The sequence below is a fragment of the Leuciscus leuciscus genome (assembly GCF_965113295.1).
Source record: "Leuciscus leuciscus genome assembly, chromosome: 20".
Classification (NCBI taxonomy): domain Eukaryota; kingdom Metazoa; phylum Chordata; class Actinopteri; order Cypriniformes; family Leuciscidae; genus Leuciscus; species Leuciscus leuciscus.
In genome coordinates this window covers 13861092-13874434 of record NC_138744.1, presented here as the reverse complement: position 1 = coordinate 13874434, position 13343 = coordinate 13861092, and the positions used below count along the sequence as shown (strand labels likewise).

At 37.0% G+C, this 13343-nt stretch overlaps 1 protein-coding gene across 1 annotated transcript in view; it reads left to right on the top strand.

Moving 5' to 3' along the window:
• mindy3 (MINDY lysine 48 deubiquitinase 3) overlaps nt 1–8315 on the top strand; it is a 43546-nt gene extending 35231 nt beyond the window's left edge. The window contains exons 14-15 of the mRNA XM_082148757.1: nt 2372–2443; nt 7356–8315. Of these exons, the coding sequence (XP_082004883.1) occupies nt 2372–2443; nt 7356–7505 (222 nt within the window). The 3' untranslated portion in view covers nt 7506–8315. The remainder of the gene's footprint in view (nt 1–2371; nt 2444–7355) is intronic.
• The last annotated feature ends 5028 nt before the right edge of the window (nt 8316–13343 follow it).

The following is a 13343-nucleotide window of genomic DNA, read 5'->3' as shown; positions in this document are numbered from 1 at the left end:
CACTTAGAGGCTTTTGCATCTGAACTCTTCATATGTAACCACTGTTGTGGTAATTTTCACGCATTTAAAATGGGTCATACCATTGCTGAGAAGTCAAAGTAAATACGCTAGAAAACTGCGCTCATTCAAGGACGTGCATTTAGTGCATAGATGGAGTAAGTTAAGTGTTTTAAACAAAGCCTACATACATAGTTCAGTTGAATGATGAAGTTTAACCTCTTTAACTTATTGTCGTTAAACTGAATGTATGAAGCAAACTGTAAGCTGAAATATCCATAAAATAACACTGAAAGAGAGATGTTGTCGATTGCACTATGGACATAGAAAAGTTAAAGTTGTATCTCTGTTAAACTGCCTACTTGTCATTACCTTTTAAATGATTATGTTACAGAATTGATTAATTATAGTAAATTTAGGCTTAACCTTAATGTCAATCCTTGAATAATTGTTTTTGCTGTTACATGCTTGTTTAGGTATTCTATCATAAAGTACAGAACGTTGAATTGTAGCTAATGTTCTTGGTTTACGTAATCAAAATTATGTTATGAGTGGGTTGGCTACCATATCTATATATAAAGGCTTTAGATGGAATGCAATTGCGGTCAAAAGTGTAAAAATGCCCTTTTATGTCCCCACCAATGTTAAAATCAAACCTACGCCATTGTTCGAAGCACATTCCAAGAAATCCGCATCTGACTCTACACAAATACTGAAATGAGTTCTCTTTCACGTCGTCGTCTCTCACAAAATTGTCAAAAGGCCTGTCTTGGCAAGTATCCTAGTAAACCTAGACGGTTATGTCTTAAGTAAACGTAGACAGTCAAGAAAGACAATGGATGTTTAACAGTTTCAGTATTTTGGATCTGGGCATTGTCTTACAATGACAACAGCCTAATATTCCTGCTGCTGTCCGTTTTTAATGTTAATCAAACTACACTGAAAAAAATCACTCACTGCTCTTGACTGAATAACTTTTGTAACTTTAATAAGGATTAATCTCTACAGAACATCATTTATACTGTGAAGACTATGCAGCCAGTGCTTTTTACATTTGATTACTTTATTACATTTCTGTACCTAATCTGTATCTAACTACTGTTAGATTTGCCTGAAAAGCCCTGTTTATTTAATTTGTATCTTTGTTCTGTTTAGGGATGTGAGAGACAATTCAACTACTAGTTGACTTGGAAATACTAGTTGTTTACTTTTTTCTTTTTTGTTGTTTATTGTTTATTTGTGCTATTGCTTGTCGTTTGATTATTAGTATATTTTTTTTTTGGCATTATTATTGCATCTTTTATTCACAGCCCTAGTATATACACCTATATTTACATTTTTTTTATTAGAGCTTGTTAGAGTAATATGCCATTATCTTAGTAACATGTTAACATCAAACTCTATTGAAATCAACTGTGAGTTGAGTATTTGTGTGGTGCTCAGAGTTGCAGCCAATGTAGGGAGTTTAAAATCAGTCCCTTATAAAGTGTATTGGTTTGGATACTGCCTATGCAGGCAGTAGACATGAAGGCAGCTCACTAGGTATTGGAACAGGGCTAACTCTCCTATACTGGCTATCCTGCTGTCTTTTTTTTTCTTCCCCTTGATTCTTGCTCTTGCTCAACATTGTTTGCTTTTTCTTACTGTTTTTTTCATTGCGTTCAAATAAACCTACAATCAGCCCCAGATAAAATCTATGTACATGTAACCCCTCAGAGAGAGAGAGGGAGAAGCTGACGGTTATAGTTGGCATGGACTTGCAGCTCCACTGCTCTATGTTAAATAGATTAGGGCTTTAGGGATACATACAAAAAAGGCCTCAATTTACCATCAAATCAAATACTCTAACCCTATTTCAGGCCCACTCAAACACATGCACGCACTCGACTCGCTGTTGTAGTTTTGGCATCGAGGCAGGCATGTGGTATGGGGGCTAGACAGAAGTATTTGGCTCCTGTTAAGACTGTGTGCTTGGGTTTTGCTGCTAGTTTGAGTTGGTCTGCTGAGTTCTGGCTCCGGTTTGTAATCGAGTCTATTCAGCAGCTCCACGGGATGGGGGTGTGATTGTTTTGGACTTAAAGCAATAAATTTCAGTGTGCTGTCAGCATTGAGCATGTCATTACATCTAAAACCATCCACTGGACCATTGTTTTAGGCTCTCTGGTTTGAGTTTATGTAGTGTGTTGTGATGTTTGAGCTGGAATTGGATGTTTTGGTTAAGTTGTCTAAAGTCACTGAAATGTTGCGTCCTATAGATGGAGTCAGATATAGGCAGTAAATGTCAGTGTTTAAGGACACATAGAGCTGTTTGCTGATGTTCCACAGATCTGATGATGTACATGTCCGCACTGACACGTGTCGTCCTCTTTTCCAGGATTCCGTGATCCCAGACTCATTTCCTGTGTATCACTATAATGGCCTGAAGCAGTCTAACCACAATGAGAAGGTAAGACACACTACACTGCGCTTGCTTTCTAATGGCCACTCATGCAAGCACACTTTAATAACATATTACCCCTGCTGGCATGAAAGCGCTGGTGGGTCAGTCTTATCCTGTCTGATTCCTGGGATGTGGAGTTTGTGAGCCACCCCGTCATACGGCCCACACCACTAAGACCTCTTAGCCTCCTGAAACCCGAACTAACGTTCCAAGTGTTTCCTGCGAGTGTCGACAGCTTTCGAGACTGGGCAGAGTATATTGAAGCCATGAAGAGCTGAAACTGTTTCAATAGACGAATGTGTCATGCTCTCTGTTCTCTTGATTTGTGTTCATACAGAGTTAAACCGAGCAAGATGATTTGTATCATTTAAAAGCCACATGGTCAAATGCATTTTAGTGTAAAATTATTTTCAAATCATTTTCAATTTCAGTTTTGTTCCAGTGGTTTTTTGTAAGTCACAGTTCAGTTTTATTTCATGGTCTCATTTCTAGTTATTTTAAATATATTTTTGTTTTTAGCAATTATAGCTACAGGAATAATTAAGTTGTCATCATTTACTCACCCATCGTTCCAAGCACAAATGAGATTTTCTTTCTTCTGTGCAACACAAAAGGAAATATTTTGAATAATGTTCTCCATTGGTTCTCAAGTGTCTCCAATATTAAATTTAAAAACCCGGCTAGAACTTTTAAATATGCTTTAAAAAAAGTTGAAGATTGAACTTTATTATTGTTGCGGTTAACATTGTTAGCAGTTGTTAAAATTCAAGTGGTAACTATTCTATTCTATTCTAATGTAATCTTTTTTTCTTTTCTTTTTTTCTGTTTACAAAAAAAAGCATTTAAATCAATTTTTTTTAAACAAAGACTCTTTTATTATGCTTTCTGGTGTTGTTTCAAGTACTTATTCTCATTCCATGTCTTTTCTGTGCTTTTCTTACCATTGTGAATCATTTTCATGTATCATGCCAGTCTTATGTCCCATAAAGAATGCTAATGATATTTACACATGCCATCACTAAAGAACACCGCCAACCTCATACATTAATTTATCAGGGAGTGTGCGTGACCTATGCTTCTTAGCGGAAGTGCATGTGTGTGAGAAAGAGATTGACAGAAGTTAAGGGGTAATGGGTAGGAATTGCCACATCAGGTCCCTGAGGACACACAGGTTACTCTTCATTACTCTGGCAAACGCATTAGCCAGCAGCAGTAAAGTGTGCAGCCTTTATTGTTGAGGTTTCCTCTGTGCCACTCGTATATTCACAGGGGCCCTTTCTCAGGAACAAAACACCTTGCAAATGTAAGGAGCTCCTGGCCATAACACGGACAGTGGTGGACAGTAACGAAGTAAATGTAATTCGTTACTGTACTTAAGTAGCTTTTTTGCGTATCTGTACTTTACTGAAGTATTTAAATTTGGGAAGACTTTTACTTTAACTCCACTACATTTCAAAGTCAAATATCTTACTTTTTACTCTACTACATTTTCAAAATCAGTCGTTCCTTTTTATTTATGAGTGGATAAAAACGTAACTGGTCAAACGAGCCACCAATCACAGTAGCCTACAACGTGCGCGCTTTGTTTTGAACTTGCCTTGGCTGTATCTACTAAGCGCGAGCCGTTAAATATGAGAGTTGCAACCAGACAGTATGAGGTTGCGACACACTAGGCTTGTTCGACTTGAACCGGCGCTGCACAGATCAATCAGTTTATGACATCAAAGTATAGAGCGAAATCGCGAGAGCGTTTGAAAAGCTTACAGAGCCGTCTACTCTCTAATCGCTCTTCTGTATTTTAATGTCATTCACCGATTGGTCTGTGCAGTGTGCAGCGCCAGTTCAAGTCGAACAAGCCTACTGTGATCTCACCGCCGCGCGGTCATGTGATTCGTGTAGCTATCAATAGTTCCAAACAAATCGTGTTGCCAATGATTTTAAGCGGGGCAGAGAGCAGCAGCTATTATTGCAGCAATTATCGGTAAATATTGACGCATAATGAACATTGCTTATTACGTTGACACTAAAATTACTTGCATATAATAGCATTTTTTTTCTGGGGAGTAGCAGAAACACTGCATTAATACGTTTTGGTGTTTAATTTGGGAGGGAAATTGGCTGCTCCCATAACGTAGAATATAATGTGTGTGTGTGTGTGTGTGTGTGTGTGTGTGTATTTATTTAATGGCATTGTGCAGGTTTATGTGAATGTATCATAACATTAGGATGTTTATAATTATGACCATAGACGCTCGTGAAAAATATATACAGTAAATACTGTAAATGTATTATACCTTATGGAAACAGTCCCCTTCCGTCCAAAATTAAACACACAAAAAATATTCAATTCAATTCAATAAAAATAAATAATAAATATATATATAGACTAATTAATGTCATTTTATTATGTGCCAGGAGTGACATTAGAGTCTTCACGTAGACTGAGTTAAGCAAGAGTCTTGTGACAAAAATTATAATAGGACATTATAGCCATAAAAAAATCATAGTACTTGGATACTTAAGTACATTTGAAGGCAAATACTTTTGTACTTTTACTCAAGTGAATGTTTAAAGGCAGCACTTCTACTTTTACTTGAGTAATATTTTACCTTGAGTATCTTTACTTTAACTCAAGTACATGGTATGTGTACTTCGTCCACCACTGAACACGGACCATACTGGCATTTGAATCCAAAGCCCAGATTTCCCTTCTGCTCAAGTCATATAATCATCCAAAGGGATCTGATCTCATTCTGTCTTCCTCCAGCACTCCTGCTTCATGTCACAATTAATTCTTTTATTTAGCAAGAATGCATTACATTAATCAAAACTGACAGTAAAGACATTTACAATGTTACAAAAGATTTCTATTTCGAATACTGTAAATGCTGTTCTTTTGACATTTCATCAAAGAATCCTGAAAAATCTATCACAGTTTCCACAAAAATATTGATGACCAAATGAGCATATTAGAATGATTTCTGAAAGATTATGTGACACTGAAGACTGCTTTGCCATCGCAGGAATAAATAACATTTTAAAATATATTAAAACAGAAAACTGTTCTTTTGAATTATAATAATATTTGACAATATTGTTTTTTCTGTATTTTCGATCAAATAAATGCAATCTTGGTGAGCATAAAAAAACTTTTGAACAGTAGTGTACATTCATAAGATGTTTGCAAGGACTGAATCTTTGCCCATAGAGAAAACTGCAGATTTCCACAGGATTTAAATGCTTTCCAGAATTTTCCTGGTTTATTAGATATTTAAGATCAGTTTTCTAGTTATACTCAACTAGAAACTGTGAACTAGAAATGCACAGCAAAAAATGTGAGTGAAATCTCCAGAAAATCATTGTTCATTGGTCCTTGGAACTTCATTGGTAAAAAGTGTGGGAACCAATCAGTTCTTGATGTGGTACTGGTTCAGTCACTTCTTTTATTCAATCATTGTGTATAAGACTGATTATGCACACATGCATTTGTTTTAGTCTGAAAATAAATAAATATTTATTTTAAAATATAGACATAACTGAACACAAAGCCAAGCTGACCAACAGTAGACTATTATCTTCAGGTGAATATGCCACACAAAAAAACTCAAAAACATGAAATCTGTCAGGCTAGTGGAAATATTTGGATTATTTCAAGTAAACATACAAAGAGTGTTGACAAGTTTTATGGCATGTTCTAACTAACATGGATAACCTCACTGTTCCACACGATCACAGTTGACTGGCAGCCATAATGAATGTGTGCCTTCAAACAAGATGTACTGTAGCACTTTATTGGGCCTGGAAATGGTTGGTTATAGTTTACAGTCTAGTCAGCTAGAAGATGTCACCCTTCCTTCCGCTGCATTCTACTGCCAAAAGCTAGAGTACAGCTGTAAAATGAAGAATGGTGGGGTTGGGTAAAATGGGCTGCTTGAAAAATATGGAAGTAATAGTAGAAGTATAGTAAGCTGCACTCTCAGATCTTCAAAGTTCAAAAGATCATCCCTCAACATCCTTTTCTACACCTGCCTATTTGCTGCTTTTGCACTCTTTAATCAATCTGTCTACCTGTAGTCACAGAGATCAATGTGTTTGTTTTGATGGATAGTTCTCTTAACTCTCGGAAAACTGATGGCAACGTTCATGGTTGATGACAAAAGCAACTTTTTTTTGCTGAAACACTGGGTTGAGCAGAGGTTAGTTGGCCATTTAGAAGAAAAATGACAAGTGGAGTCTTGCAAGTGTGTGATCTGCTTCCTAATGACTTGAACAGAGAGATTTGTGCTGTCAGCATGTCTGAGCCTCACTGCGTAATGGACTGGTAATGTTGGTGTAGAGATGTTTGTGGCTGCCACCAGAGGGAGTGCCATAGAGCTTTATGGCTTTTACTCAAGACTGGGTTGAATTGGGCAATGCTAATGAACTTGGGGGAAGAAAAAAAAAGTTGCTTGGTGAGTGTTGTTTGTCTCTGTGTGAAGGGATGTCTCTGAGTCTTGATGATTGTGGAGAGCGAAGCTTATTTCCTGGATTTAAAGGTCATCAGGAGTCAGTGGATCTCCCATCACACTCAATACTGCACTATTAGACCTTGTGAAATGGATTTATAGGTTTCACTTGGGTAACACAATATATAATAGCAACACAAAATGTTCAGAAAAATGAGGGCGCATGTTTATCGTGACACTATGTCAAGGGCAGATTCCTTCCTGGCAATATGACGCTCTCCATATGGAAGTCATCGACTGTCTTATGTCTGATGATGTCATAGCAGGAGGCCAGGTCTCTAATGAGACACATACAGAGAGAGAAGCACTGGCATTTCCAGAAACAGGGGCTAGGTTTTATTTAGAAGGTCAGGAAGTTGACTGGATGTATGCCAGTGTGTTGCATGTTCACCCCTTGTGTTTCTCTCCACCAGGTGAGTTATGTCGAGGGCACTGCTTTGGTCATGGGTTTTGAGGACCCCATGGTACGTACAGACGACACTCCAGTCAAGCGCTGTCTACAGACCAAATGGCCCTACATCGAGCTCCTGTGGACCACAGAAAGGTCACCCTCCCTAAATTAACTTTTATCTCTCACCTTTCACCTGCCAACCTCTGGCTGCACAGCCCGCTGACTTCAGGAACGCTCATAGGACTCCTCACTCTCTCGGCACTACTTTTAGAAAGGCCAACGCGGGGCCTGAAGTTCAAATGAGAGACGATGCTGTTCGCCTGGTACTCACACAACGCCTATTGTTTGCTTTTTACACATCTTAACCGGCTTGATTATAAGACTGTTTTTGTGTTTAAAGCCCTGGATTTGAACAGATTATGTGGGGTGTGAAGGGGGTCATCTGTTGTGTATACCAAATGTATTTGCTTTTGCAGGTGTTCATATTATTTTTGTCAACTTTGTACATGATTTTGTTTACTTGTCTGAAATGATAAATCTTTGAATTAGCACATCAACTGTGATGATCTTATTAGTAATTTATGGAATTATTAATATATATATTTTTTTTTTTGAAATTTCAGTGTTGGTAGTTGTGAATATTTAAAGGATCATTTGACCAAAGCCTCTTTTTGGACAAAGTATTTGAGTTTTGTCAATGGTCAGCTAAGGAGTGGCCATGTTCTGGAGCACTCGGTCCTGGGAGGAAGTCTGTTTAGACAGGTTTACAAAAGAATGCACTACAACCCCATGCTGGGCACCAAACGATAGTGGAGAAATAGGGCAATTTTATTATTTAAAGTTTGAAGTAGCAACCCTCCAGGAGGTACTGTGGAATGACACTATGATTCTCTGCATGAGAGAGAAGAATAACACAGACAAACGCTCACCCTTTATTTATTCTGATCTTTAAGGTTCACTAAAATAAACACTTTGTTCTTCACATCTGGACTGTGGCGTGTTTGTTTTGTATAAGATGAAATGTTCCTGACCAAAAGATAACTGAAAGAATTTCTTGCACGTTACTTTTTATTAATTTAATTTTTTTTTTTTTTTTGGTAATCTCTGGAAAAAACTAACCTTCAATCAGAATGTCTTTCATGTTTTCTTATGCTGTCAGTAGGGGCAACAGTAGTGGATCCTGGCTTAGCGCGACAGCATGAAGAACTTTTCTTTTGCTTGACTTGAACTCAGTACTTCATGGCATGGTAACTGTCTACTATAGGAAAATTGCTTTACTTTTGCTGTAGTCAAAAACTGCAGGTAAGTGACTGATTAGGTATGTGAAATTTTGTATGGAGGGTACAGTATTTAATGGAATTTGTGTAAATAGGTCATTAGTATAATGTAATTAGTATTAAATAACTCAAATTTAAGTAAAACAAATAAAATAATTTAAGAGCATAAGAAAAGAGTTTATTGAATGCATAGCATTCAATAAACTCTTATGCTCTTAAATTATTTTATTTGTTTTACTTAAATTTGAGTTATTTAAATCTCAATGTTTCAAGGATTTCAAGGATGTTTCATCAACCTCTATATCAGTGGTTCTCAACTATATTACTTTAATATATTGACAAAAAAAACAAAAAAAAAAAACATTCTAGCATATTTAAAGGGGACTTTGAATACATTTTGGACAGTGAAGTCAACTTCACTGTCAAGTCAAGTTCACTTCAAGGTCACTTCAAGTCAGAAGTTGAGAACCACTACTCTATATTGTTGCTTAGTGATTTTTGCTTTTCTTCACTAAAGCTGTTGATTGGTTTACTTTGTCTTTTGAGCCATTCCATCGTAAACTGTTGAGAGGGATATGTTAATTCTGGCCAATTACTGGCCTTTTTTTCTTTCTTTTTTTTACTTCGCAGTTAAACTGTCAATTGGTCATGATCAGTATTTGTTTTGACTGGTTTCAGAGGTTTACATCAGATTTGGGCTTAAGACTGTGCCATCAAATAAATTTGATGTCACAGGATGTAATCGTTGTGGCCCATAATATCCTCAGGGCCACAGATCAAGCTGCTCTGGTTTCCTCTGTAAAGGTCAGACCAACAGATAATTAAAAACGTTACCACTAAGAGTGCACGTGACATATGGAACACATCTTTCATGGGCCAAGTGACTTGCCCAAATTCCATGTTATTACTGAAAGAAATAAAAGCGACATTTAGTGGAACCAAATTTTTCATTAAGCTCTCAGCGAAACGACTTGGCGCCACATCAAACAAGCAATATTCAATGGCAGAGAAAATAAATTCAAAACAAGATGCAGAATACAGGATACAAGGCTTTTATTTGCCAGAATGTGCCTATTGAAGTCTTCCATGTCTGTGTAGTTCCTGCTAAATTTTGGCTTTAAAGAATATCAGTGGGCCTGGGTCGGCTGGGAGCTATCAGACATTTGTTGCGCCATCATAAACAATCTTAGCTAAAATGATGTAAACGTTGAGGACACTAGTTATCGCTGCGTAAACATTATGAAGTGCACAATGTAAGGGATTCTGTTACGGCTCACCATGGTAATATATCTCTCCAGCCAATCCAAGACAAGTGTATATATTATAATGACTTGTTATCAACACAAACGGGTGTTTGACAGGTGCTTCTATTCTTGGTTAGGTGATGCTAATATTGATGTCTGTCTGGAATATGAAAACATGGAGGATTTTATACATTTCAGCCAGAGTTTATCAGTTCTTGGCTGAACAAAAGTTGAAGAAATCTTTATAAATGAAGAGAAAATGTGGAGGAGAGAGTATTTTGGGATGGTTTATTTCAAACATCACTAAAATAGAAGTGACATCTGTAAAATAGAAAGTATTTAGACCCTTAACCATTTTTTTAAGTTCCTTTTTTTATTGAAACTTGATTGTCCTCTGACTAATGGTTATTCTGTTTGAATAATAAGTCTGGCTGTAGTGAATGTGACTGAAGAAGATTAAAAGCTAGAATAAAACATGCAAAAGATCCGAAAATGATATCCAAATATGAATGTGGCTCAATTGTCAGGAAGAGGATGCATATCAAACCATTTAGGTTTGATATAGCGGGTTATAAAGGTTTGTCACTAAACTCAAAAAAAAAAAGAAAAAAGTGATTGTTTTGAAGGGGTACAGGGCTCCATCATATAAAGAGCTTTACAGAACACTGGCCTGTACAAGAAGATGGAGCAAAAAAAGCTGTTACTCAAGAACCATATAAAACACATCTGGAGTTTGCCAATAATGTGTAATAGTAATCCAGAAAGAAAGGAGTTTGTAATCAGATGAGACAAAGATAAAGCTTTTAATCAAATGTCAAAACAATACATGTGATGCAAATCAAACACTAGAAGCAGAAAGAAACAAGTACAGAAAAAAAGTTAATTGTTACAATAAAATGAATCCCATAAGCCAAATGAAAGGAATATTCTGGTTTCAATATGGACATTATTTGTGTGTGTTGATTACTGAAAGCAATTATTTTGACTTGACCTCATTTTATTCATATTTATTATAAACAAATGTAAAATCAAGGTTACGAGGCACATATAAAATGGAATTGAATGAGTCCATTTTTGAAGATTTAAAAGCAGAAATGTATATTTTATATAATTTGTATATTTAAAGAATTTGCATAAATCATCTTAAAGCTTGGGTTTGTAGTGGTGAATTCAGGTTGATTGGGACATCTCAATGGCAAAAATGTCCCTATCACCCTGAATTCACCCTGTGAGCATATAGGCGGATTAACCATAATGGGCAATTAGGCAAGTGCCCAGGGGCATCACGCAAATTTATTTATTTTTTCTCTTTTAAAACAAGCGATTTATTCTCAAACATATTTCTAGCCTAGGGCTATATATACCCTTTCATCAGAACATTCTTAATTCCCTGAATGTTTTGTTGAAAGTTTATTATTTTAAATTTAATTTAATTTTCTTTTTTTCTCTTGTTTTTTTTTTTGTGGACACACGATCTACCGCCAGATTCACACTGCTGCGTGAGCACGTGCAATTCATTTCAACGCCCATATTACACTAGCGTGTCCACTGGCATGGAGCAGAGCGAGTGTTTTCAATGAATTCCAATGGAAGTTGAGCTTTAAGCTAAACTTCGATATGAACTGAAAACGCTCACTCTGCTCCGCGCTACACTAGTGGAAACGCACCATACAGATTCTGGGAGTGTGCTGTGCGGTTTTACGTTCTTTCAATCTAAATGAAACTGCCTCTCGACGCTCATGTATGGGTGCACTCTAGGTGTCAGTGCCGAAAGTTGGGTTGATGTCAGAACCCAACGTCAGACTGACTTCAACATCCGACGTCGGACAGACGTTGGATTTTGGTTGGAAATGAAAGTTGGGTTGATGTCAGACGTCAAAGAGTCCACTTGCTGTGAGCCCACAGTTAGTACATGCAATTTCTGTTGAATAATGCTTGTTTAATGAACATCCATGCTTTTCAACCAAGAGTAAAATCAATGATGCAGGTCAACTGGTCGTTGGACGACATATTTTGAGCTTGTGAGCCTTGTTAAAATCCAGTTGTTTCTGGACAGTGAGATAAAGAGTCTGTCTGGCTCTTTGCCTCTCAGAGCCTTAGAGGGGAATTCAGAGAATGTTCTCCAGCTCTCTCATTCCTCCTGAAATGAAAGAACAATACATGAACCATGCCTAATCTATTATTTTTCTTCAAATCTGTCTGTTAGAGATGAACCCTTCTCGTTGTTTACAAAAAGACTTCAGAGGCAGCTGAGCTAAACATGTCAGTTCTGTGAAGAGAAGCGGGTATCGATTCACTACTTGTGAGTGTGTTTTATTAGACCAGACAGAGCGATGACAACAATCACCAAAGATCCAATACTGAACCCATTATTGTGTGTGCAGAATCAAATCATCATGCTTTTAGTCCTGGGTTGCACAGACAACACTGTATCTAAGATTGTCGCCAATAATCTTCACCAGAACCCAAAAATGGCCAGCAGAGCAACACTTCAGTCCTGGCTGATGCATGTGCTCTACTGTGGCGGGTTTTATGTATTTCTCCTGGTTTTCTTTGAGAGAGGGCCAAAATCATATGTTATCTCAACCGCAGTAAGCTATGTAAGGAAATGTTTTGCTAGTTCTACTGTGGAGTGCTTCTGATCTATGTTTTTTATCTTTATCTTTTTATCTTTGGAAGATCGGGTGAAATCACCCCTTTTTTTTCTTGCATCATTAGCATTTAATAGAACAGGTTAGATGTTTCACAATGATGTTTGATTACTAAGTATATTCTGAATAAACAATAAATGATGTATCCAATCCATGTTTTATTGTTAGTATTAGTTTGTGAAATGTGTGTAGTTTCTTTCGTTATGAGATTCACATAATGCGTCTCATAACCTTGTATTACAGTTATATCAGATCAGATGCACATGATTATCTTTTGCTTGAAATGTTATGAACAGCATGCAGCTACGCTAATTATTCTCCATTTGCTTTTCTGATAACTAAAGATTACGCCATCTTCAGTTTAGATCCAGCGTCCTACAAAGTTTTTAAGATGACCAAACTCCTGTGAAGAGACTACGCCAACCCCTGCAAGGACGTCAGATGATGCAAACACTGAATCAACATATAAACTACCAAATTTTCCATGTACTGTAACAATCATGATCACAACATGTAACGTATAACATCATGTAATTGAATACATGATGTTATCTAACTGTATGATTGTATTATCTTTTCTGCATAATGAACTGAAATGAAATGTGAATTATTTTCAGGCTCATAGCCTCTGATGGGACTCATGTGATTGATTCAAGGCCTGACTTCTGAAAGTGTCCAGTACATGATTGGTCATTTATGACATGCTGATTCTGATTGGCTGATGGCACCACAAGAAAGCACACAGCCCAAGTCCTTCACTATGGCCCTGTCCCAAAAGGCACTGATTCTCCCTATAAATGGTACGTTCTTTTGGTTTGTATACAAAAGCTTTTGTGTA